This window comes from Salmo trutta, chromosome 9 (assembly GCF_901001165.1).
Source record: "Salmo trutta chromosome 9, fSalTru1.1, whole genome shotgun sequence".
Lineage (NCBI taxonomy): Eukaryota > Metazoa > Chordata > Actinopteri > Salmoniformes > Salmonidae > Salmo > Salmo trutta.
Window position 1 is genome coordinate 35,690,888 of NC_042965.1, and position 27,022 is coordinate 35,717,909.

The following is a 27,022-nucleotide window of genomic DNA, read 5'->3' on the forward strand; positions in this document are numbered from 1 at the left end:
AACGCTTTTCAATTCGTTTTTCCACAAAAGGTGGGTAAACTGTGTTTATTTGTGTGTACCCTCCACTACACCCCTGATTGGATACTAATTTATATTTCTTACCAGGGAGGAAATACCACACTACTACAGTTAAAATTCCAAGGAGATTGTGTGATCGTGGACTAAACTAAAGTACGCCGCAATTGTACCAGTCAGTGTGTTGCTTGCCTGTCACCCCCTGGGTCAGAGATGGCTGCCTCCATGCCCCTGTTCCTCTCCGGCATCATGATCGTCATCATCTCCTTGTACTTGCTCCACAAGGGGCTGCAGGCTGAGATGGGGACCACTCATCAACACCAACTCAGGAACCTCACCATTCTGCTGTGGCACTGGCCCTTCAGCCGCCCCTACAGCCTGGAGGGAGACATTTGCAGCAATGAGTACGGTATCCCAGGCTGCCTCCTCAGTGACAACACCTCCCTGTACCCACAGGCAGACGTGGTGGTCTTCCACCACCATGAGCTGAGGACGGGTCGCTCCGCCCTGCCTCTCCATCTCCCACGGCCGGCCTCCCAGCGCTGGCTCTGGCTCTCCCTGGAGCCCCCGGTGAACACGGCAACCGACCCAGTACAAAGGACTGTTCAACTGGACCATGAGCTACGAGCGGACGCTGACGTACCAATGCCTATGGGAAGACGGTGGAAGTTCTTGTTCCACCAAACAGCAGCAGCTATGTGATCCCTAAGAAAGGGGCTTGCCTGGCCAGCTGGGTGGTCAGCAACTACAGCCCTGACCATGCCAGGAGTCAAGTCTACCAGAGCCTAAGGAAGTACATTCCTATAGAGGTGTATGGCCGCTGGCTAAAGAGGCCACTGACCGACCAAAGTCTGATACCCACCATTGGCCGCTGTAACTTCTACCTGGCCTTTGAGAATTCAGTGGCCATAGACTACATCACTGAGAAGCTGTGGAGGAATGCCTACCAAGCAGGGGCAGTACCTGTGGTTCTGGGGCCCTCTCGGTCTAACTATGAGGCCTTGGTGCCCTCAGGCTCATTCATCCATGTCAGTGACTTCAGCAGCACAGAGCAGCTGGCTGCCTTCTTACAGCAGCTGGCCACAGACAGAGGGCGCTATGAGGCTTACTTCAAGTGGCGTCAGACCCATGAAATAAAGACATACACAGACTGGAGAGAGAGGCTCTGTAATATCTGTATCATCTATCACAGACTGCCAGCTAAAAAGGTGTACTATGATCTGGATGGATGGGCCAATAGATAACAGGCAAAAGCTGCTTTTACTGCAAGTTATTTGGTATCTTTGTTTTAGCCTAATTCAAATCAAATCAAAGTGTATTTGTCACGTGCGCTGAATACAACAGAGTATACTTACAGTGATATGCTTACTTACAGGCCCTAACCAACAGTGCAATTTTTAAGTAAACATAGGTAATAGGTGAACAATAGATAAGTTAAGAAATAAAAAAACAACAGTGAAAAGACATTTCAACAACCTTTGCTGGTCTGTACTTAAAACAGGGCCAGTTCGTTCACACACAAAATGTCACAGGTAAAACGTGAAATACATTCATTTCTGCATTGTTGTGATTGTGTGTGACTTTAACATCCATAACAGCCTGATGACAGTACAACATTGCATTTGGTCCCCAATGCAGAAACACCACAGAAAAATCGTAACTTCAGTTAATAAAGGGAAGAGGTAGTATGAATGTACCAACAGTGTCCAATCACGTGTAAGGTCCCATTGACTACATTCCAGCCTTTACAAGACCAAGAATTGCCACAAATAAAACCATTACACAACCTGTAGGCTGGCTCATAATGCTATTTAAATAGCACAAGGAAATGTCTTTCCCAGCAGTAATATGAGGGTAAGCTTTCAATGATTTTTTTTCTCTCAGTATTTGGCTACTCATAATACTCTACGGTACAGTTCATACCCTTCATAGGCAGTTGATGAATGTCCTCCATCTCACTCGGTCCGGGGCAAGTTTTTCCAGGTCATACCATTTGAGGCCGCTCTCAGTAATATCTGCCTGGATCTCTCTCCTCCAAGTGTTTCTGGGTCGACCACAAACCACAAACAAAATTCCTGTACAAATACTAAATCTAAACAACCCGTCTCAGAGAAATGACTGTGTGTTGAAAGTTCTGTATGTCACTCAATTTTAACCATACTCCTCTGTATCCTAATGTAACTTTACGACTAATTGTGATGCATATGATTTAATTTCTAGTGTCAATGCAGATTACACACCAAGGCGGTGCCCTATTCCCTACATAGTACATTTTATAGGGAATAGGTTGCCATTTTCGGATGCAAAAAAAAAGTTTCTGGTATAGATACTGAGGGGATGTTGCTTTATCATCTCAATGTCTATGGATTCAGGGAACAATCCACCAATAACAGATCAACATGCAATTATAGCTCTGGCCACCAGAGGTCATGACTCATGATTACCTAAAAACTGAAATAACTTGAACCGATAACAATATGGTTTTTACCTCATTACTTGTCTTAAAGGCTAGATCAGCTATTAACATATTTTTGCTTCTCTCTCATGAGATCCAAGACAGTTGATCAGCTTGCAACAAGAATGTCTATCATATCATTAAAGAAAACAGCACAGCAGACCATGTTGCAGTGAAGATAATATAAATATTTATTTTCCATGTTAATCTCTGAAATGTCTACATGCATCATGTCCAGCAATTCCAGTAGTAGTAAAATAGGTCGGTCATCTCTCAGGGTTGGTGTGTTAATTCATCTGGTGTGTCGTTATTTAGAGAGGGTGGTTTTACTGTATAAAAGGGGAGTCCTGGAGATTTATAACCATCCACATTCATGGGAGAAAACAAAGAGCAACTTTCAATCCATCAAACTAAAATTTCTGGAAAACCTGGGAATTTTTGGAGTTATTTGCATTTTGCAACCCTAGGGGACAATATTGATGTAGGTATATGGTAACTATATGGTAACTATATGGTAACAGCCAAAGAAGGTTTAAGTTTGATGTTCATCTTTACCAGTAATCTAGTCCTACATCAATGAATGGGTCCATTCTACGAGTCCAATACTCTTTCTGTCTCACATACATTGTTCTTGAGGACCAAAAAGGCAAATCAAATCATCTGCACCCAAAGAGCATCCCATTACTGTGTCTGACCACTCCACTGTTCTTTAGAGAGAGTGGAGGCAGAGAGTTAGGGGAAAAGTTAAATGAAAATTCCACCCAAAAACTCATTTTTTCATTAGTCCACGGTTGATATAGTCCCAAAATGTTTTGCATGTCAGCAATGAAGATATACAACTTTCAAAATACAGAAATATAGCCAGTGTGATGTATTTTGCATCATGATCCAAAACGCAGCATCATATGATGCTCGATGCATCATACCAGCTGTATTTATGCATTTTGAAATTGATTGCTGAAATGCAAAATATTTTGGGACTATATCAACAATGGACTAATGCAACAAATACCAAAATATAGTTTTTGTGTGTTGTCCTAAGTAAATAAGAGCTAATAACACGCTTTCCTGAGAGATAACCGTAATAGGCAACTTCTGAACAGACTCTATTGTGCATCCAAAATGGCACCCTATTCCCTATATAGTGCACTACATTTGACCAAAAACTATAGGGCTTTCGTCAAAAGCAATGCCCTATATACAGAATAGGGTGCCATTTGGAGGCACACTAGGCTAAAGAAAAAAAAGGTTTATTTGACACAGCAATCAGAAATATAGAATAATAATGTGTACAAATACATATTTAGAGCCAGGTTGCCATCTCTCTGTACAGTACACATCAGTGGCTATTTACATAAATAACATCACAAATCATGGGACAAGCCATGTGTTTGTTTGATACGGTATATTCAGTGCTTGACTTGGACTGAAATAGGTTCCAGTACTCATTCTGGGTGCCGGTACTGTTTATATTTAGATGCAGGAGCTCCACAATACTTTTGAGCTAATATTCTATATCAGAGGAACAGGAGCTCAAGCAGTTGAACATTGGAGGTGCCGGCACTCAGCTCCGGTGAGCTCCTGCCCATGTCAAGCACTGTGTATATGTATGTACATAATGGGGTTGCTCTGTTTCAGAGTTCTGTAAAGAAGTTCCAAATTCCTTTGAAATCATTCAAGTTATTTAAATATCATCATAAGCAAGTTACACAAGAAACTTGTAAGGATCATAAATGCATATTGAATTGTATCCCTTTTTCAGCAGAGCACAGCATCATCAAGTCATGCATAGAGGGACCATTGATACTGAGAATATAATGGCTACATAACAAAGCGTAAAGGTTTACCATACATACTGCATGTGTACATTTATGAAACATATTAAAATCACGTTTGTATGTAAAAAAAAGAAGACATTTTTGGTAATGAAGAAAGTCAAAGATGAGTTGATCCAGATCTTCAGAATGCGTCATTAATGGCACCATATTCTCCACATACCATAGTGCACTACTTTCGACCAGGGTCGATAAGGCGCTGGCAAAAGTAGGGCACCATGTAGGGAATAGGGTGTTATTTGGGACACAGTTATTTAGTCTGCCAATGATTGCTATTGACAGCTTGATAAATTGGCATATTCCCACTATGCTCCATCTCTGTTTGAAAGGCATATGGCCTAACATCTGCAGTTCCAGAATGATTTATAGGACCAGTTCCCAGAGCCAGATTAAGCCTATTCCTCAACTGAATTTTCAACTGAGATTATCCATGCTTTTCAGTCCAGGAGTCTGGGTCATACTGCAGTCTATGATTTAGGAAACTTGTATCTGGATTGGTTATTCAATTTCACATTCTGCACAGTGTGTGTGTCTCCAACACAATCTCCCTGTTCACTACTATTTAAAAGGTTTATGGTTTGGACATTGGCCTGTATATTTCACTGTAAGTCATGGTCTGGGTAACATTCAAAAGTATGATGCAAGTATCAAAGTTAGTCTCCACAGATTGTGTAATGTAATAAATCATACACCCACAGACTCATAACACATTTATTTTTTCACTGTAGTTCTTCTCTGCTCTCTTCCTGAGCCTTTCTGTCAGTATCTGTCGTATGAAGCAGGGTAGTATTCATTAGTGCACACCGTAGCATAACATTTTGCAATAGAACACACAAAAAAAGAATTTGTTGTTGGAAAAGTTCAGGTATAGAATCTTGCAGAACGTGGAGAATCTTATCCATCATCATACACACTAATCTCTCAGTCAGTTAGTTGGTTGTGCACATGTTTGACAGAAAAAACAGAGAGGATATTACAGAATCAAATCCACAAGAGATAACATACAACAAAACAAGGCATGGTTATGATAGGCCAGACGGAAAGCTTAAAGATCATGTAGGTTTCTGAGAGTGTGAGACGTCATTGGTCCCAGATATCAGTCTGTTTCAAGAGGAGATTCATGTCAGTCGGTCATTCAGATATAATGTTCATACAGTCCTCCTCCTCCTCACAAGCCCTGCAGTGTATGTAGTGTATCATGTGGGACAGGTCAAAAGGTCAGACAGAGAAACCTGATGGGTGTTTGTAGGTGTGCAAGGGAGTGAGTATGATTTGATCTTCCTGTACATGTAGGATGATATGTTTTTTAGGTGCATATCAGAATGTCCAGAGTTGTCAGGGTTACTTGTGGCTCCTCTGAAGGTAAAGGGTGGAGTCATCAAACAAAGGATTCTTCACCTCCATCTCTCCCGTCTAGAGAGCAAAAGAGAAATTGAGAAAGAAAGATAGAAAAAGAGAGAGCGAAAGAAAGGAGAGAGAGCGAAAGAAAGGAGAGAGAAGAGTAAGTTATTACACAGCTAAAACAATAAAATGTGTGTATCTGTAGCCTGTTGTAAGTACAAATGTATGTAAACTAAATGTACAGTATTTAACTAAAGGTAAATATCCATGTCTTCTATTGTACTGCATAGCTGTGCAGTACACTGTATGTGCATCAGGTATGTCTGTCTCTTACCGGGGCCAGTCCAGGGCACTCGTACACTGTGAAATCCCCATCCTCATTCTCCTCATCTGACGTGGCCCCGGAGTCAGGCACCTTGGGTTCATCCCTGTGTCTGGAGAAAAAGGAAAAACACGGAGTCATGGCGGTATCCAACCACATCACATAACATCCCAACCCACCATTCACAGAGGAGAACACCAATACAGACTGACAGGAGGACAGGGAAGGAGAAGGGAGGGAAGAGAAGGGAGACAAGGGCAGTGTCTGGAAACATTTAGAGTTTACTTCCTCCATACCCTCTCAAATCCCCTTAAAAAACACTGGACCTTGGATCTCCACCAATTAGCTTTGAAAGGAATTGAAGGAAAATCAGGAAGCAAGAAATGGAGAGCTAGTAACATTTTTAGACAGCCAGGGTCAGAGGGCAGACTAAACTGGCAGACAGATATGTCTGGTTAAAAGACAGACAGAAGGCCATGGGGGGTATGACTCACTTCTCCAGGCAGAGCATCTGCTGTTTCTGGTGTTGGTAGTGGTACATCTGGGCACTCTGAGCCAGCCTCCTATCCCCAAGCTGCAGGCAGGACACAGAGGGAGGGCCCGAGATGACATGGCTCTCAACCAGATGCCGTTTCAGTATAACATTTATTGTACAGAAGATGTGTTTGTTCCCATGTGATTGGTATGTTATCAAATCCAGCTTTAGATTTATTGAAAATAAACATTTGTTTTACAGTAAAACAATACAATTAAGGAGATAAAATAAACAGATGGCAATTAATGAAATGTATAAAATAACATGAAACAAAAAAAACTTTCTTCACTGACATGAATATAATCTGTGTGTTCTGCTGTACTTACCAAATCGTTGTCATAGGAATGGGGCCCCATCCCCCCATAAGCTGGGTAGTCGACCTTCTTAGCCAGTCGCACACCTCTCTGCAACCTGGGATAATATGGGGGGCATCATGGTTAGTTTCCCATAACCACATTATTAAACTACATGACAATTAGTAAAATGAGTCAGTACATTTAACTAAGTTAAGTAGGAAACAACAACCACATATCACAGTTATCGCAGACCATTCTTCCACATAGCTGGTATCAGCGAAATCAGTGCAAAACAGATGTAGAGTTTTACCTGATCCAACAGACACCAGCCAAGAGCAAGGCAACAGATCCCACAACCAAAAACACACTGGTCATGACTGTGAAGAGATAGAGAAAGGCTGTCAGGAGAAGAGGATAGAAACATCTGGCAGAGGAAGACATATTACCCAGAATACCAGGAACAGATCAGGTGGGGAGACAGAGTAAGGCAGTGGGTGTTTGTGGGGTGCATCTCAATTGTAAACTCAGCAAAAATAAGAAATACCCCTTTTTCAGGACCCTGTCTTTCAAAGATAATTCGTAAAAATCCAAATGACTTCACAGATCTTCATTGTAAAGGGTTTAAACAGTGTTTCCCATGCTTGTTCAAAGAAACAAACAATTAATGAACATACACCTATGGAATGGTTGTTAAGACACTAACAGCTTACAGACGGTAGGCAATTAAGGTCACAGTTATTAAAACTTAGGACACTAAAGAGGCCTTTCTACTAACTCTGAAAAACACCAAAAGAAAGATGCCCAGGGGTCCCTGCTCATCTGCGTGAACGTGCCTTAGGCATGCTGCAAGGAGGCATGAGGACTGCAGATGTAGCCAGGGCAATAAATTGCAATGTCCGTACTGTGAGACGCCTAAGGCAACGCTACAGGGAGACAGGACGGACAGATGATCATCCTCGCAGTGGCAGACCATGTGTAACAACACCTGCACAGGATCGGTACATCCGAACATCACACCTGCGGGACAGGTACAGGATGGCAACAACAACTGCCCGAGTTACACCAGGAACGCACAATCCCTCCATCAGTGCTGACTGTCCGCAATAGGCTGAGAGAGGCTGGACTGAGGGCCCGTAAGCCTGTTGTAAGGCAGGTCCTCACCAGTTATCACCGGCAACAACGTCACCTAAGGGCACAAACCCACCATCGCTGGACCAGAGAGGACTGGCAAAAAGTGCTCTTCACTGACGAGTCACGGTTTTGTCTCACCAGGGGTGATGGTTGGATTGACGTTTATAGTCGAAGGAATGAGCATTATACCGAGGCCTGTACTCTGGAGCGGGATCGATTTGGAGGGTCCGTCATGGTCTGGGGCGGTGTGTCACAGCATCATCGGACTGAGCTTGTTGTCATTGCAGGCAATCTCAACGCTGTGCGTTACAGGGAAGACATCCTCCTCCCTCGTGTGGTACCCTTCCTGCAAGTTCATCCTGACATGACCCTCCAGCATGACAATGCCACCAGCCATACTGCTCATTCTGTGCATGATTTCCTGCAAGACAGGAATGTCAGTGTTCTGCCATGGCAGCGAAGAGCCAGGATCTCAATCCCATTGAGCACGTCTGGGACCTGTTGGATCGGAGGGTGAGGGCTAGGGCCATTCCCCCCCCCAGAAATGTCAGGGAACTTGCAGGTGCCTTGGTGGAAGAGTGGGGTAACATCTCACAGCAAGAACTGGCAAATCTGGTGCAGTCCATGAGGAGGAGATGCACTGCAGTATTTAATGCAGATACTGACTGTTACTTTGGATTTTGACCCCCCCCCCTTTTGTTCAGGGACACATTATTTCATTTCTGTTAGTCACATGTCTGTGGAACTTGTTCAGTTTATGTCTCAGTTGTTGAATCTTGTTATGTTCATACAAATATTTACACATGTTAAGTTTGCTTAAAATAAACGCAGTTGACAGTGAGAGCACGTTTCTTTTTTTGCTGAGTTTATTTCCTTGATTCCTCGCATCCTTTCTCCTTGGAACCTCCGATATTCTACTTCAACGTGCTTTGAGAGGGAGACGAGGCGGGAGAATGTGATGAAACAAGGAAATACAATTAAGATTCATCCATGTATGAGAAGGGACAGGAAAGAGTCCATCCTCAAATTGTCAATATTAATAGGCAAGAGCAGTGACAGTCAGAGCAGCATTCACAAGAGCAGTGACAGTCAGAGCAGCATTCACAAGAGCAGTGACAGTCAGAGCAGCATTCACAAGAGCAGTGACAGTCAGAGCAGCATTCACAAGAGCAGTGACAGTCAGTGCAGCATTCACAAGAGCAGTGACAGTCAGAGCAGCATTCACAAGAGCAGTGACAGTCAGAGCAGCATTCACAAGAGCAGTGACAGTCAGAGCAGCATTCACAAGAGCAGTGACAGTCAGAGCAGCATTCACAAGAGCAGTGACAGTCAGTGCAGCATTCACAAGAGCAGTGACAGTCAGTGCAGCATTCACAAGAGCAGTGACAGTCAGAGCAGCATTCACAAGAGCAGTGACAGTCAGAGCAGCATTCACAAGAGCAGTGACAGTCAGAGCAGCATTCACAAGAGCAGTGACAGTCAGAGCAGCATTCACAAGAGCAGTGACAGTCAGAGCAGCATTCACAAGAGCAGTGACAGTCAGAGCAGCATTCACAAGAGCAAGTGACAGTCAGAGCAGCATTCACAAGAGCAGTGACAGTCAGTGCAGCATTCACAAGAGCAGTGACAGTCAGAGCAGCATTCACAAGAGCAGTGACAGTCAGTGCAGCATTCACAAGAGCAGTGACAGTCAGAGCAGCATTCACAAGAGCAGTGACAGTCAGAGCAGCATTCACAAGAGCAGTGACAGTCAGTGCAGCATTCACAAGAGCAAGCAGGGGTGCGGAGAAATTAATTCTCGACACAGATCAGGGAATCATGGTTCTCTTATTCAAAAAAATGGGTCAACTGGGACTGAAAATCATTAACAAGGATTAAGGTTACATACTGATAAACACTTGGCTGTGGGAGGGGTAAGGGATGATATGGGGATCGCTGCGTACTGCTGGGGTGTGGCTGGAGGTGGTGGTGTTGGCTGTAGGGATAGAGGTGGGTGGAGGGGCTGTAGTGGCGCCGTGTGTCGTAGGCTGCTCTGTGGTAGGCCGTTGGGTGAGGATCATTGATCTGTCATCCTCCTCTTCCTTGACTTTAGGAACATCCTGAAAGGAAGAAGCTAGGAGGAGATACAAAAATAAAATATAATTAAATGGTAATTGATAGCAAGGCAAAATTACATCTACTACTAACTTAGCAAATGGTATGGTATTACTGGTCACATTAAGTTAATACTATATGCAATTAGTAAAATCTTAGTCAATCAAAACTTCTGAAGTGGCACCCTTTGGGACAGGCCAAAGGTTTGTCTTCTCACCTGGATGTTTGAAACCTGATTCAGTCTCCTGTTGGCTGATGATGGTGGACAGGAAGTCTATCTCCTCGTCCACTTCAGGGAAAGTGGTCACTTTGCCTGCATCAAAAAGGAGACAGAAGATGTTGGTCATTGGGTTTCAATGATTACACAACGATGAGGCAGCATTTCTAATGGAATTTCACATTTTCCATGTGAGTGAAGGAGAGGAGAGGATGGGAGAAGAGAGGAGGAAAGGAGAGGAGAGGATGGGAGAAGAGAGGAGGAGGAGAGGATGGGAGAAGAGAGAGGAAAGGAGAGGATGGGAGAAGAGAGGAGGAAAGGAGAGGAGAGGATGGGAGAAGAGAGAGGAAGGAGAGGAGAGGATGGGAGAAGAGAGGAGGAAAGGAGAGAGATAATGAATCGTCCCTCAACCATCCCAATGATTCCAGGTTTGACTCGATCTACAATTACCAATGATGACCTCATACTACACCATACAGAGTGCCTATGGGGACTGTTTGTCCACAACAAATCAGTCATCAGATGCTGACAACACACACCTAATCAACTACTGAGAGCCATACAGAATGAAACACTATGAAATACAGTCAAAGCCACTGTACTGTATAGATCCAGCGTCTATTCATCCTATACAGTGGATTCGGAAAGTATTCAGACCCCTTCACTTTTTCCACATTTTGTTACGTTCCAGCCTTAATTCTAAAATGGATTAAATAGTTATTCCCCCCCTCATCAATCTACACACAATACCCCACAATGAAAAATCAAAAAAAGGTTTTTAGATTTTTTTTTTAAATGGAAATATCACATATACATAAGTATTCAGACCCTTTACTCAGTACTTTGTTGAAGCACGTTTGGCAGCGATTACATCATTGAGTCTTCTTGGGTACGACACTACAAGCTTGGCACACCTGTATTTGGGGAGTTTCTCCAATTCTTCTCTGCAGATCCTCTCAAGCTCTGTCAGGTTGGATGGAGAGCGTCACTGCACAGCTATTTTCAGGTCTATCCAGAGATGTTCGATCGGGTTCAAGTACGGGCTCTGGTTGGGCCACTCAAAGACACTCCTGCGTTGTCTTGGCTGTGTGCTTAGGGTTCTTGTCCTGTTGGAAGGTGAACCTTCACCCCAGTTTGAGGTCCTGTGCGCTCTGGAGCAGGTTTCCATCAAGGATTTCTACTTTGTTCTGTTCATCTTTCCCTTGATCCTGACAAGTCTCCCAGTCCCTGCCGCTGAAAAACATCCCCACAGGATGTTGCCACCACCATGCTTCACCATAGGGATCGTGCCAGGTTTCCTCCAAACATGACGCTTGGCATTCATGCCAAAGAATTTAATCTTGGTGTCATCAGACCAGAGAATGTTGTTTCTCATGGTCTGAGAGTCCTTTAGGTGCCTTTTGGCAAACTCCAAGTGGGCTGTCATGTGCCTTTTACTGAGGAGTGGCTTCCGTCTGGCCACTCTACCATAAAAGCCAGATAGGTGGAGCGCTGCGTAGACGGTTGTCCTTCTGGAAGGTTCTCCCATCTCCACAGAGGAACTCTGAAGCTGTGTCAGTGTGACCATCAGGTTCTTGGTCACCTCCCTGACCATGGCCCTACTCCCCCGATTGCTCAATTTGGCCAGACAGCCAGCTCTAGGAAGAGTCTTGGTGGTCACAAACTTCTTCCATTTAAGAATGATGGAGGCCACAGTGTTGTTGGGGACCATCAACGATGCAGAAATGTTTTGGTATCCTTCCCCAGATCTGTGCCTCGACACAATCCTGTCTCGGAGCTCTACAGATAATTCCTTCAACCTTATGGCTTGGTTATTTCACTCTGACCTTCACTGTCAACTGTGGGACCTTAAATAGACAGGTGTGTGCCTTTCCAAATCATGTCCAATCAATTGAATTTACCACAGGTGGGGGGAAAAAACAATTGAATCAATTTTATAAAAAGGCTGTAGCGTAACAAAATGTGAAAAAAGTTAAGGGGTCTGAATACTTTACCGAATGCACGGTATGATCTTATTAGTAGAAATGCTGTGGGTCAGGAGATCAACAGGAAAACCACAGCACTGCTGACCAAAGGAAAGAGTCTCTGCTACTTGACTCCAGAGAAATAAATTTTAATAGGGACCTAACATGGCTGCCATACAGAATTACATAGTGTCATGTAAATGCACTATTAAGCAATAAGGCATGAGAACCCGGATTATCATGAGAATAACACCCGACTAAGGGCTGTTCTTAGGACCGAAGCCAAGCCAAGAAAAAAGCTGCAACAATGCTGCACAGGTATGAGTGTCAGTCAGCAAGGTTTTTAAAGTTTTATTTAACTAGGCAAGTCAGTTTAGAACAAATTCTTATCTACAATTGCGGCCTACCCCGGCCAAACCCTCCTACCCCGGCCAAACCTCCCCTACCCCGGCCAAACCTCCCCTACCACCGGCCAAACCCTTCCCAAACCTCCCCTACCCCGACCAAACCCTCCCCCACCCCCGGCCAAACCCTCCCCTACACCCGGCCAAACCCTCCCCAAACCCACCCCTACCCCGGCCAAACCCGCCCCTACCCCGGACAAACCCCGGCCAAACCCTCCACTACCCCGGCCAAACCCTCCCCTACACCGGCCAAACCCCTCCCTACCCCGGCCAAACCCTCCCCTACCCCGACCAAACCCTCCCCTAACCCGGACAACGCTGGGCCAAATTGTGTCGTCCTATAGGACTCCCGATCACGGCCGGTTGTGATACAGCCCGGGATCGAACCAACCCCAACTGTTGCAAACCAAATGCTAGGCTATGAGCATGGGAAGACAGTGTCAAATACCACGGCTGTCAGACAAATCAGCATTCAGGGCTTAAACAATGCAGTTTATAATATTTCATAATGTATATAAATGTAATGAATGTATCTCTGTGACTCCATCCATATACCACATAATGGTACTCAGGACAGGGAGGAATGCCAGACAGAAGGAACTGCTCCATGCTGCTCCCATGTGGCAAGTGTGAAAAAACACCTACAAACAACAAGTGAATCGACAAATCGCTCATCAAGTACAAAAGCCTTGCGCAAACAAACTGTAGCCTAGTACAAGCATCAAAGTGCTTTGTGTTGGCGGAGAGAACACACTGCATGTTTACATTGGATTGGTGTGTGATCCATCATAAAGTTATGAGGCTCTGTGTGCCAGGGAGACAGACAGTTCTGACTGATGCATGGTGCAGCGTGTGGTTCTGTAGTGTGTGTGCCTGCGTATTTTAGACTGAGTAAGCCAGTGATACTGTAATGCTGGCTGAATCAGAGAGAGTGAGTGAGTGAGTGAGTGAGTGAGTGAGTGAGTGAGTGAGTGAGTGAGTGAGTGAGTGTGTGAGGGAGAGCGGTGCAGTGTGTATGTGAGAAAGTGTGTGGGTATTGGTGAGAGTGGGTGAATAAGTGTGGTGCAGTACGTGGGTGGATGGGTCAGCCTCTCTGTCATGCAGTGCTGCTCTGAGCGTGTGAGTGAAGGGTACAGAGGGCGGGAGAGAGATTGGGGGGAGAGAGAGATACAGAGATAATGAGAGAGGGAGAAAGAAACAGAGAGAGGAAGAGAAAAATACTGTAGAGAGAAGTACAGAACTAAAGAGAGGAGGGAACAGAGAGAGAAACAAAGAGATACAGAGAGAGATATCTGTCACATAAAATGTCAATTCAAAAGGTGCTTTCCTTTATTGGCATGGTAAACATACTGTATGTTTACATTGCCAAAGCAAGTAAAATAAACAAACAATACTGAGAAAAGACAAAAGTGAGAAAAAAAACTAAATGAACAAAAAATTATTAGAAATTAACAGTAAACATTGCACTCAAAAAGGTTGAAAAAAGGTCGCCATTTCAAGCGTTCGATCACTCCCTAGCTTCTGTGTCAACCAACTACACTGTTGGTGTTCTGGAGCTCTGCATACAGGTCAGCGAAGCAAAGTGCCCAGTCATCTAATGTTATACAATACAGATGGGTTCACCTGTGGCTTCTGAGAAGATCTGAATAATACATTAGTATAGATCCATCTGCTGGGAACCCTGTAATCAATCCTTCCTATTCAGTCCAATGCTACTATTGTATTCAGCAGACCACAGATGACTAAAATTATTTTGTGTTCTTTGGATAAAGAAAATCATAGACGTATATCATCTAGAAGCTTAGCAAACACCTGTATTTTCTGTGAAAAACAGAGGACATCCTTTGTGTGTGTGTGTGTGAGAGTGTGTGAGTGTGTGAGTGTGTGAGTGTGTGAGTGTGTGAGTGAGTGAGTGAGTGTGTGAGTGTGTGAGTGTGTGAGTGTGTGAGTGTGTGAGTGTGTGAGTGAGAAGAGGCAACTCCGGGATGCTGGCCTTCTAGGCAGAGTTCCTCTGTCCAGTGTCTGTGGTATTTTACCCCTCTTAATCTTTTCTTTTTATTGGCCAGTCTGAGATATGGCTTTTTCTTTGCAACTCTGCCTAGAAGGCAAGCATCCCGGAGTTGCCTCGTCACTGTTGATGTTGAGAATGGTGTTTTGCGGGTACTATTTAATGAAGCTGCCAGTTGAAGAGTTATGAGGCGTCTTTCTCAAACTAGACACTCCAATGTACTTGTCATCTTGCTCAGTTGTGCACCGGGGCCTCCAACTCTTTCTATTCTGGTTAGAGCCAGTTTGCGCTGTTCTGTGAAGGGAATAGTACACAGCGTTGTACGACATCTTCAGTTTCTAGGCAATTTATCACATGGAATATAGCCTTCATTTCTCAGAACAAGAATAGACTGATGAGTTTCAGAAGAAAGTTCTTTGTGTCTGGCCATTTTGAGCCTGTAATCTAAGCTGACAAGGTAAAAATGTTGTTCTGCCCCTGAACAAGGCAGTTTAACCCACTGTTCCTAGGCCGTCATTGTAAATAATAATTTGTTCTTAACTGACTTGTCTAGTTAAATAAACGTTAAATGAAAGAATATAGGCCTAAATAGCACCATTGGTGAGTGATAAAGTATGATCACATTTTATTTTCTCTGTTAAACCTACCCTTTGGAATGACTTCGATAGCAACAGTGGATGTATTTTGTTTTTAAGTGGAGATCACGCAATAATCATTCTCACGATAGCACATTGGTAGTAGTCATTGACAAATATCATAGCAAAGCTGGGCTTGGTTAAAACCCTGGATGGGAGACCGAAAGGATAGTGTAGCTGTAGATCGATCAATTCTCAGTAGGAGGCGCTGCCCAGCCTATTGTTTATTTCTTCTGATAGTGGATATGTTGAAATCAGACTTTTTAAATGTACAAATTCAACATATTTTACAGAAGGTTTGTCGGTTGAAATTTGGTTACCATGATGACATAATCTTGTGGTTGAAATTTCACCCTCAAAACAGTTGATGACTTTTTTCCGATCCAATGTATTTACAAATTAGAATCCACATCACAATACGTTGACAAATGACGTTGAAACAACGTTGAATTGACCAGTTTGTACCCAGTGGGTAGGCGGTGAGTGAGTCAGAGCTGACTTCAGAGCTGAGTGGGATCTAATACAGGCCAGTGGGCTGCTCAGCACTTAACACTAGAAGCCGGTATCTCTCTCCATTATATCTCTTACTACAGACCAGTTTCCCGATAGCAATGGAACTTAGGCTTAAGAGTGTTTTCACGATGCATCTTTCCTACAACGGCCGAAGATGTAACATGAGTTTACCAAAACACCACGCAGAGAGAATGTTTGCTAAGTGAGTCATTGAGGCACGTTACAATACGGATAGGATCAAAAGAAAGGAAGCACTGCTCTCGGATCAGCGTTTTCCAATCTTACCTTAACATTAGAATGACGACAGATCAGCTCATAGAGAGATTTTAGCTTATCACCTAAAGGCTACAAATATTGTGGTGGCTTATTCTAATGTTTAGCCTATAATAATACCCTAAATCAAGATTTGGCACATCATTGCAAGTTAGGCTACACATTATGAAATATATTGAAACAGTAGCGGACAAATAGTGAAATAAAACTAAATTGAATTAACATGAAATTGATTTCAATATCATTCAAATATATAGGTCTACACTGTATTTATATATTTTAATACAGTCGTCTCAGTTTTCATTTGAATCCTGTGGTTTTATGTCCTTGGATTGTTATGCAAAGAAATGGGCAATTCAGTATTTGTAGGCACTGTCACATTCATTCTGAAGGTTCTAACGATGAACGAAGCCTTAAGATACTTTTAGGAAACTGGGTCCAGGCCAGACAGCCATGCATCTCACACAGATGGTGAATCAGGTGAAATGATCCCTAATCTAAATCGATTTCCGTTTCAGTCTTTCATCAATAGGGTACTGGATTTCATTCCAACACTAATCTTTATTCTTTATGTATGGTCTTGATGGTGTGTCCCCTCCAGTGGTAGATCTATGACTAAATCTAAGATATCTCTTTAGGGTTTTAGTGACAATTGTTTTGTATCGGTACCACTTTATGAAACGAATCCATTCTCATTTTGGCCAAAACTACATGAATCTATTCCATTGCTCTAACTCTCTCGAAACTGACCTTTTTCCTGAGTGATCATCTCTCATTCCCCTGATGACGCATCACCTAGCAGCATAATTAACACTCGTTAAAGTCAGAGGCTGTTGGGGACTGGAAGGGAGAGACTAAACCTAATAGCATCCTGCCATTAAAATGGAGCACCGTAAACTCCTTTTCACATTAAACTAGTCTCCTGTGACAACGAGAACATTAAAATGTTACATCTGTTGGGAGATGGTGGGATATGACAACTAAAATGGACAATTCTTTCTGTGCGCTGGTTTTGTGTCACTGGGGCTGCCGAAGAGGATGCCCCCTGGTTCTGCACTAGTACAACTCCTCCCCATCCTCCACCCAGAACCTAATTGAGTAGCTCACACAACATTTGGTTTGGGTTGTCGAGATTACATTGAACATGTGTGGCTTTAATGTTCCTACACTAGCAGTAGAAAACCAACAGTAATACATTAGTAAGGGTAAGTAAACTTACCAAAATGAGGGGCGTGACTGGGCCTCCTCTTCACTATGCATCTGCCATGTGAGTTCTCTACCAGCGGGGTGAGGCAGGGGCCACAGTATGAGCTGCCCGGCTGGCAGAAATGCCTCCTCGCTCGAGCACAGTCCAGGCTACGTGGGCATACTGAAGAAGACCCTGTGAAAACAGACAAACACAGACTAACATTAGTTTTCACATCCATTACATGATTTCACACCGTTTGGATTTGAACTCCAGTACCCCTCCACCAAAAGTGAAAAAAGGCAAGCCTCTCTCTTCCTGACCGTCAGTGTTAATATCAACATCAGCAGACACATTACTTCATCGTAATATCATTTCAAATGTAAAAATGCTAATCAAATGAAAATTTAAAATCAAAGCACTGGTCTCTAAGATAATAATAACCATTGAGGCTTCCACACAAATTGGACGTGACACCAGAGAACTCATCTCATTAGGCAGGCAGTAAGTCGTACAGCCTAGCTATTATCAGGGAGCCTGAGGTGACAACGGAAGAGCGAGTGAGAAAGAGAAAAGGGAGAAAATATCATAATAAATCATAATAGTCACCTGAATGTACATCTAATATAGTCACCGGCTCTACCACACACCAAGCTACAGCTAATCAGACTAGATATGGGCCCTAGGGTGGCAGGTAGCCCAGTGGTTGGGCTAGTAACCGAAAGGTTGCTAGATCAAATCCCTGAGCTGACAATGTAAAAATGTCATTATGCCCCTGAGCAAAGCAATCAATCCACTGTTCCCCAGGTGCCGAAGACGTGGATGTCGATTAAGGCAGCCCCCTGCACCTCTCTAATTCAGAGGGATTGGGTTAAATGCGGAAGACACATTTCAGTTGAAGGCGTTCAGTTGTACAACTGACTAGGCATCCCCTTCCCCCTGGTCAAAAACAGAGGACTAAATAGGGAATAGGGGTGTAATTTAAGAGCCCTAGTTTCAGAAGACAATATCTACTTCACTGCCTCTAACTGAAAATCAGGGATCTCAGTCACTTTAATTCCTCACTGTACCAAGGCTATGGTTGTCATAGAAACCAACCTCCTCTGACTTCAAAGTCTTTAGATTGTTATCTGAAGTTTGAAATAATAAAGCAGGTTTAGGCTCCCATGGACGAGCACGCTGTTCCAGGTGAAATCCTTCATTCTGACATGAACAGATGAAGCCTGGAAGACTAAGCTACTTTTACGCTGCCGTTTGATAATGTTTTGGAGCCGGAGTTGGGCCAAGGTTGTGAACAGCTGTCTGATATATGGCTGTGTGCAGTGGGGTGAAGGTGGGATGCGTTAAGGGAGAGAGCAGACGGGGTGAGAGCTGTCAGCTAGGTCACTTTCACATGGAATAATACCCCTTAAATGACAGACCAAAATAGTGAGTGAGTCAGTCTGCCCAAGGCTCCTGAGTCCTGCTGCGTTGTGTGTCTGTTATCATGTCGAGTAAGCCTGCCTAACAGAGTAAACACCTGGCCAAACCCTTAACCAACTGAATAACGCTTTCCCCAGACTGTTAATCTGTGTGCCGAATGGCACCCTATTCCCTATATAGTGCCCTACTTTTTATATAGGGAATAGTGTGCTATTTGGGACGCAGGACTAGTCTTTGTGTCTGTGACAGGCGTCACCTGGGCTAGACTTAAAAGGGATGTTAGAGGAATGCTTACAACCAGCCACTGCCCTTTCTGTCTCCGCCTACCAATGGTCTGTAAACCAGTCCCTCCAGGATTTTGCTGGGATTTTCTGTGATATTTGAGGGCAAAAATGCTTGAATTTTCCCGCGGCAATTATTACATTTTGAATGGCAACATGAGATGTTTGTCCAATTTGTCTTGAAAATGCACTGACGAGGGAAAACGTGTGTTGACGTGTGGCTTGATTGAACCATATTATGCAGTAAATGTGCGGTGATTGATTTATATTGCTACCCCTCTTTTTGTACTGTGGTAATGAGGCAGTTTTATGTGTTTTATTGTGCAGTAATATATGTGGGGAATTTGGGATTTTGCAACAACAAAAATGCGATCGTAGAATCCTGGAGGGACTGGCCGGCATTTGTAGCGATGTGCTGTTTGAATGTCATATGTTGAACAATACGATTGAACTGACCTTACAGAAATTGGTACTAAACAGTCTCAGAAGAAAACAGAAGACTTAAGAGCTAGTGTAGCCTGAACGGTACACTTAAGATAACCTTCTACAAGGAAAGAAAGAGTAGACATTTAGAGCACAGGCTCTGCAACTCAAGCAAGGAGTCAACAGAGAAGAGCAACAAGCATAAGGACACTAACTCAGGAGCAACCTGAAGGAGGAACCACCCAACACAACCAGAAAGCACACACATCCATTTTTTTCCATTGTTATCCTCCATGTAGCCTGAACAATCAAGAAGCCACAACAGATTTTGATTACAGACTGAGTTTAATAAAACGTCATGTTCAGGATATCCAGGTCTTCCCTTCTTATCTTTCATTCTGTTTCATGATCATTTTCATCATGTTTGTAAATATTTTGATGAGTTATTAAATATTGATTGAATAAACACATTGTGTTTGTCTAGATATACTGATAAAGAACTCCATGTATTACTTGTATTACTCTAATTGTAGTCTTCTAGAGTTAATAACTCAGAAGTCAGGTCTTCTTGGAAGACCATTTTGTCCAATAACTGGACTAGTGGCCCATTAATAATTGAATACTATTAACAGTGGAGTAAAGTATTTTATGTAAAAATACTAATTAAGTAGTGTTTTGGGTATCTGTACATTACTATTTATATTTTTCACAACTTTTACTCCACTACATCCCTAAAGAAAATAAATGTATTTTTTACACCATAGTGCTTAGCAGGACAGGAAACTGGTCCAATTCACACACTTAAGAGAATATCCCTGGTCATCCTTACTGCTTCTGATCTGGAGGACTCACGAAACAAATACTTTATTTGTAAATTATGTATGAGTACTGGAGTGTGGATGCTACTCGTAATAAAAAAATGATTTGCTTAACATAACGAATTTGAAATGATTTATACTTTTGATATTTAAGTATATTTTAGCAATTACATTTACCCTTAATACTAAAGTATATTTCAAAACAAATACTTTAAGACTTTTACTCAAGTAGTATTTTACTGGGTGACTTTCACTTGAAGCATTTTTTCTTAAGTTATCTTTACTTTTACTCAAGTATGACAATTGGGTATTTTTTCCACCACTGAGTAATAAGTGTCCACAATACCCTGCATATTGAAGGGAAGCAACTCATTAAAGTAAACCTATCAATACTAACCCTTGACTGACATCACATCCCTTTGGAGGGCTACGCAACTGAAACTCTGAAAGGCTACTGCGGTTGCCATAACGACTGCCATGGCAACTGAGACGGCGTGACATCATCAGGTGTGAGTCACACTGTGAATGCAGAAGTCAGGATGGAGAGGGGGGGAGGGGGGGTCTCAACCAGAGCTGTCAAGAGAAACAAATGGGGATGAGCAAGCTAAGATTAAGACAAACGATAATGAGAGGGGAACATTTATTTGAAGTTGGCTGGCGAGGTTTAAAAGACCAAGGACAGGAGACCAAGGACAGTGTTTATTTTAAGTAGGATATGTCCCCTTCTGTTTCAGATAAATGTTAGCAACCAGATCTTCATGAATCCCATCTAAATGTAATTGTACAGTAGCTAAACCATATAGCGATGTATTTTTTTATTTACTTGCCCTCATTCTTATAGTCCAGGCCTGAGCAAAGGCCGGCACGGGGGACATGCGTGTCCCGCGACCTGATTCAAACCGACCCGCGGAATCATGCTCAGATCAAAGGATTTGCGATAGTAAAGGTTTGAAAAATGTATTCGTTATTCAAATTAAAAGCCTTTGTGTAATGATTTAACTCCCACCGCTTGTGGGACATTTATTTTGAAGGCACATATAAATAACAACTGCACGAGGACAGACAGTGGCTGACACACACACACACACACACACACACGTCACTGTTACAAATAGTAACTAGCTACAAATTGCGCAAAAAGTTGTTTTTCCAAAAATTTCAAAGAAAAGTAGATAATGAATGTAGGGTGTTCCAGCAAGAGTGGACATAGAAATATTTTCAAACTGCATTCAGCAAACGATGGAATTGCGAGCGCTAGCTATGTACTGTCCCACAAAATGTATAAACATAGCAAGCCATTCGCTGAAGGAGAATTCATTAAAGAATGTTTAATTGACTCTGCAGCTGTTTGAGAATGTTTCCCTGTCAAGACAAACAGTAACACGGCGTGTTGAGGACATCACAGAGAATATGGAACGACAGTTGAAAGACAAGGTGAAGGATTTCACCTATTTCTCCTTGGCCCTGGATGAGAGCAGTGATGTACGTGACCCGGCGCAGTTGTTGATATTCTTCCGAGGCAGAACCCCAGATCCCCATAACCCCATGAACCCCAGAACCCCATAACCCCAGAACCCCATAACCCCAGATCCCCATGAACCCCAGATCCCCATGAAGCCCAGACTGAAATGACAGAGGAGCTTGCTTCAGTGCAGTCAATGAAGAGCACAACCACAGGGAAATATCTATTGGAGGAGGTTAATAAGTGTGTGGCAAAGCTGGGACTGAGTTTTGAAAAGTTATCCGGTGTGACCACTGATGGATGCCCAAACTTGACAGGAAAAAAAACATTGGCCTTTTGAAAAGAATACAAGATCAAGTAGCGGAGCTGAACCCAGATCAGAAAATGATTTTCTTGCATTGCATTATTGATCAGGAGGTGCTCTGTAAATGTGTTCTGAAAATGAGCCATGTTGTGGATACAGTCACTAAAGTGGTAAACTTCAGAAGAGCAAAATCGTTAAACCACAGGCAGTTTGTCTCACTGTTGGACGAGACAGTCTCAGGTCATGCAGATCTCCCCCACCACACAAACGTGAGATGGCTGAGTGTGGGGAAGATGCTTAAAAAGGGTGTGGGACCTGAAGTCGGAGATTGCTGAGTTTTTGCAAATGAAAGGAATATGTGGATTTCCCCTCAACTGCAAGATGAAGAATGGTTGGCTGATTTTGCCTTCACTGTGGACATCTATGACCCTCGAATTAACTAAATTCCAAACTACAAGGGAAGGACCTTTTTGCACATCAGATGTACAGCCTTGTCAAAGCCTTCAAGGGAAAATGACTCCTCCTGACCCGCCAAGTAGAAGCCATTAATCTCACCCACCTTCCTACACTACTAGTCTGTTCCCTATCAGATGACCAGCGGGAGAAGTATACATCGCTGCTGCGTGCTTTCAACGGTAAGTTCTCTCCTCGTTTTGAGGATTTCAAAGTGTTGGAAAATGACATGCTGTTGGTTTCCTCCCCTTTCACCTTCAATGTGGATAACTCTCCCACTGACCTACAACTAGACCTTATCGATCTTCAGTCTGATGCAGTAATTGGAGAACTATTCAAAACAATGTCACTGACGAGGTTCTACGCATCTCTCGATTGTCAAAACTTTCCAAAGATTAGGAGTCATGCTCAGAAGAGGTTTGTACTGTTTGGGTCAACCTATGTATGTGAACAGACATATTCAGTGATGAAATATAACAACACGTCAAGGCACAGATCTCCTCTTACTGACTCACCTCTCAGCAATCCTGCGCATAGCGACGTCAGAAACTGACTTCCCTGCTCTAGTCAATGCCCATCAGAGACTTCACTCCTCACACTGAGTAGTTTAAATGTAATGTTGAGCTCTCTGTTTTTGTGCGTCCCCATTAACAAGAGTTCTGTCCATTGTGCTGAATGCACAGTGTGCTTTCCCCTCCGTTTAGTTCATTGCATGTTTCATAATGAAAATATATACCAAAAGGAGAACATTAATGTGGTTTATTTCTGTGCATGTTAAAAAGTAAAATAAGTAGCATATCTGGATGTGATTTACAGTAGATATATCTGTCAACACAGTCAAACATTATGCATAATCCTGTAATATGATTCTTGCCCATGATGGCAAAAATGTATTCTAATGTGGCCCTCCATGGAAAATAATTGCCCGGGCCTGTTATAGTCCGCATCCCAAATGGCACCATATTCCCTTTAAGGTTGTGGTCAAAAGTAATGCACTATGTAGGGAATAGGGTGCAATTTGGGACACAGACTCAGTTTTCCTGATCTGACTAACAACATTTGTGACCCAAATTGCTACTTTTGCATTTGACAAATCAGCCCTCTCAATTGGCCCTGACATAGAGCAGATCTCCTATAATCTTCATTCAGCAGCAGCAGGGTATAAATCACCCCGGCTAAGTTCCCCAGAGAGCACAGTCTGTCTACAAATCAGCTAGTGTAGCCTAGACCCAGCCTAGAGAAAGGAATAGTTTTCCTCTGCAGTGTGTGAGTGGCATTGAGATCCTATCATTTCTGGTTTCTATCACTTCTAACATTTCTAATCCTACAAATTCCATTGAATTATGTGGTGAGTGGTATGAACACCTAACAAGATCCTTATCCACGTGTGATGGTCTTTAGGCAGCATCCAGCTGCTTACTGTCTAGGCTAAGCCAAGCATGCACATATCTGACTATAAGCCATTCACGAGCGGCAGACTATCGTTTTCTAACCTTACCTGACGGTCAAGAAATCCTCTACACTTTGGAGGTTACCTGGTCCATTTAGCAGACAGACCTGGGTTCAAATACTATTTTAATTAATTTCTAAATACCTATCTGGGCTTGGTTGAGCTTGCCTGGCTTAAATGGACCAAATGAATTGTCCCAAAACAGCAAATCTTGTCCTCCTGTCACTCAAGGCAGGCTAGAGTAAATGCTCAACGTATTTTACAAGTAGTCTTTTTTCGACCAATTGAGTGGTCGAAATTCTAAAACATGTATTTTTCCATAAATATAGGCACACCCTATGTGTTTTAATAAAATGAACTATATGTAGACTACTGAGCTTGTCTGATGCTTTAAGCACACTGTGATTAAATAATTGAGACACAAATGACTCAAGAGGGAGCCAGAGATCAAGATAGCCTAACCAGAATTTAAAAAAAACCTGTTCCCGGCCTTCCTCCTCCCGCTTCTGCCATTATGCTCCCAAAGTTGCCAGTAATAGGCTACACCAGGGGTTGGCAACCTTTTCCATTTGGAGTGCCAATTTATCTTACCATTTCTACCGATCTGCGTGCCAGTTATGATATTCATATGTACATTGCTCCACAACAATTTCATTTATTTTATAATAAAGCCTTGGTAGCTTCTAATTTTCATTAATCACAAATTATTTTATTTAAATAAAAATTAAGTAACTTTATTGCCATTCCCAACTACATTACCAGTCAACAATTGACACACCTATTCATTCCAGGGTTTTTCTTATTTTTACAATTTTCTACATTGTACAATAAAAGTGAAGACATCAACACTATGAAATAACACATATTGAATCATGTAGTAACCAAAAAAAAAAAGTGTTAAACAAAAAATCTTTTACATTAGAGATTCTTCTAAAAAAAAAACCTTTGCCTTGATGACAGCTTTCACACTCTTGGCATTCTCTCAACCAGCTTCATGAGGTAGTCACCTGGAATGCATTTCAATTAACAGGTGTGTCTTCTTAAAAAGTTAATTTGTGGAATTTATTTTCTTCTTAATGCGTTTGAGCCAATCAGTTGTGTTGTAACAAGGTAGGGTTGGTACAGTATACAGAAGATGGTCTTTTACCAAATAGGGCTAAGTCCATATTATGGCAAGAACAGCTCAAATAAGCAAAGAGAAATGACAGTCCATCATTACTTTAACCTTTCTGGCACAGGCGGGTCGCTAGCGACAAATTCAAATTACAAAAATAGTCATAATAAACATTCATGAACAAACAAGTGTTTATACATCAGTTAAAAGATGAACTTCTTGTTAATCCAGCCGCTTTGTCAGATTTCAAAAAGGCTTTACGGCGAAAGCATAACATGCGATTATCTGATGACAGCGCCCCGCATACAAACATTTTCCAACCAAGCAGATAAGTCATGAAAGTCAGAAATAGCAATACAATGAATCACTTATCTTTGAAGATCTTCATATGGTTGCAATCAGAAGGGTCCCAGTTACACAATAAAATGGTCATTTTGTTCGATAAAGTCCATCTTTATATCCCAAAAACTCCTAATATATACATCCTAATAGTACCGGTAAAGTTTGTCGAAACATGTCAAACAATGTTTATAACTAATCCTCAGAGTGTCAATTATCTAAATTAGCGATAATATTTCAACTGGACAATAGCGTATTCAAAAGAAAGGAAAAAGAACGAAGGGCGCACACACAGTCACGCGCGCCAACCAGTACTGCATGCTTCCCCAGTCCCCTAACCAAAAGGGTATTTTTCTTTGTCGTTTTTCAGAAAACAAGCCTGAAACCATGTCTAAAGACTGCAGTTCCTATGGCTTCCACTAGATGTCAACAATCTGGGCCCTAACCAATTATATAGTCAATAGGCATTCAATGGAAAACCACTGACATCAAAAGAATCCCACTTCCTGAATGGAATTTCTTCAGGTTTTTGCCTGCCATATCAGTTCTGTTATACTCACAGACATTATTTTAACAGTTTTAGGAACTTCAGAGTGTTTTCTATCCAATTCTACCAAGAATATGCATATCCTAGCTTCTGGGCCTGAGTGACAGGCAGTTTACTTTGGGCACGTCATTCATCCGAATTTCCGAATACTGCCCCGTCACTAAAAAGTTAAGACATGAAGATCAGTAAATCCGTAAATCAGCCCAAATAAATGCTTCACAGAGATCAAGTAACAGACATCTCAAAATCAACTATTCAGAGGAGACTGCGTGAAATCAGGCCTTCATGGTTGAATTGCTGCAACAAAAAAACTACAGGACCCCAACAAGAAGAAGAGACTTGCTTGGGCCAAGAAACACAAGACATGGACATTAGACCGGTGGAAATCTGTGCTTTGGTCTGATGAGTACAAATGTGAGATTTTTGGTTCCAACCACTGTCTTCGTGAGACACAGAGTAGGTGAACGGATGATCTCCGCATGTGTTGTTCCCACCGTGAAGCATGGAGGAGGTGGTGTGATGGTGTGGGGGTGCTTTGCTGGTATTTAGAATTCAAGGCACACTTAACCAGCATGGCTACCACAACATTCTTCTATTATTCCACAATGTAGAAAATAATAAAAATAAAGAAAAACCCTTGAATGAGTAAGTGTCCAAACTTTTGATTGGTATTGTATATAAAAGTAGACTGCATAAAGCCAACAAATAAAAACATTGCAGCCTGCATGCAGGTAGAAAATATCATGATAAAAATAAATCACATTGGCTACACATGGCCTGTATGCAAGGAACTTGAAACACTGTATCAACTTGGCCCAGCCAGAAGCTCATGCTAATAAACTTGCAACATTGTATAAAATATTCTGTCCCCTCAGAGTTCTGTGCCAGTGAGCTCTGGACAGACACAGTTGTAGGCTATTTGATCCAAGGATAAGTAGTAATCAGGTAGGCCTATTTTATGATGTTACCACCGGATCAGAGTACAACATGTTTTTCTCCCTTTCATAATGAGTGGTTATCGAAAGGGAGAAAGCTGGAAAGATTTTGTAAATAGGCTACATTGAGGTACTATTGTCATTCTCAATGGATGTAAAAAAAACAGACTTTGTTTACTTGCTGTTTGTGTTGAAGAAAACATTTCTTTGAGAAGCTCCACAGCTCATTAGTGGTGGTGAGTTAAGACAA

The 27,022-nt window shown here is 42.5% G+C and overlaps 1 protein-coding gene and 1 pseudogene across 1 annotated transcript in view; one reads left to right on the forward strand and one right to left on the reverse strand.

Moving 5' to 3' along the window:
- The first annotated feature begins 202 nt into the window (after window positions 1-202).
- Window positions 203-1,323, forward strand: LOC115200475 (alpha-(1,3)-fucosyltransferase 7-like; annotated as a pseudogene).
- Window positions 1,324-2,637: 1,314 nt separating this feature from the next.
- Window positions 2,638-27,022, reverse strand: part of LOC115200476 (neural proliferation differentiation and control protein 1) — a 44,105-nt gene continuing 19,720 nt past the window's right edge. The window contains exons 2-9 of the mRNA XM_029763572.1: window positions 17,258-17,419; window positions 10,242-10,337; window positions 9,819-10,043; window positions 7,110-7,176; window positions 6,830-6,914; window positions 6,463-6,542; window positions 5,981-6,080; window positions 2,638-5,718 (exon numbers count right to left, since the gene is read on the reverse strand). Of these exons, the coding sequence (XP_029619432.1) occupies window positions 5,647-5,718; window positions 5,981-6,080; window positions 6,463-6,542; window positions 6,830-6,914; window positions 7,110-7,176; window positions 9,819-10,043; window positions 10,242-10,337; window positions 17,258-17,419 (887 nt within the window). The 3' untranslated portion in view covers window positions 2,638-5,646. The remainder of the gene's footprint in view (window positions 5,719-5,980; window positions 6,081-6,462; window positions 6,543-6,829; window positions 6,915-7,109; window positions 7,177-9,818; window positions 10,044-10,241; window positions 10,338-17,257; window positions 17,420-27,022) is intronic.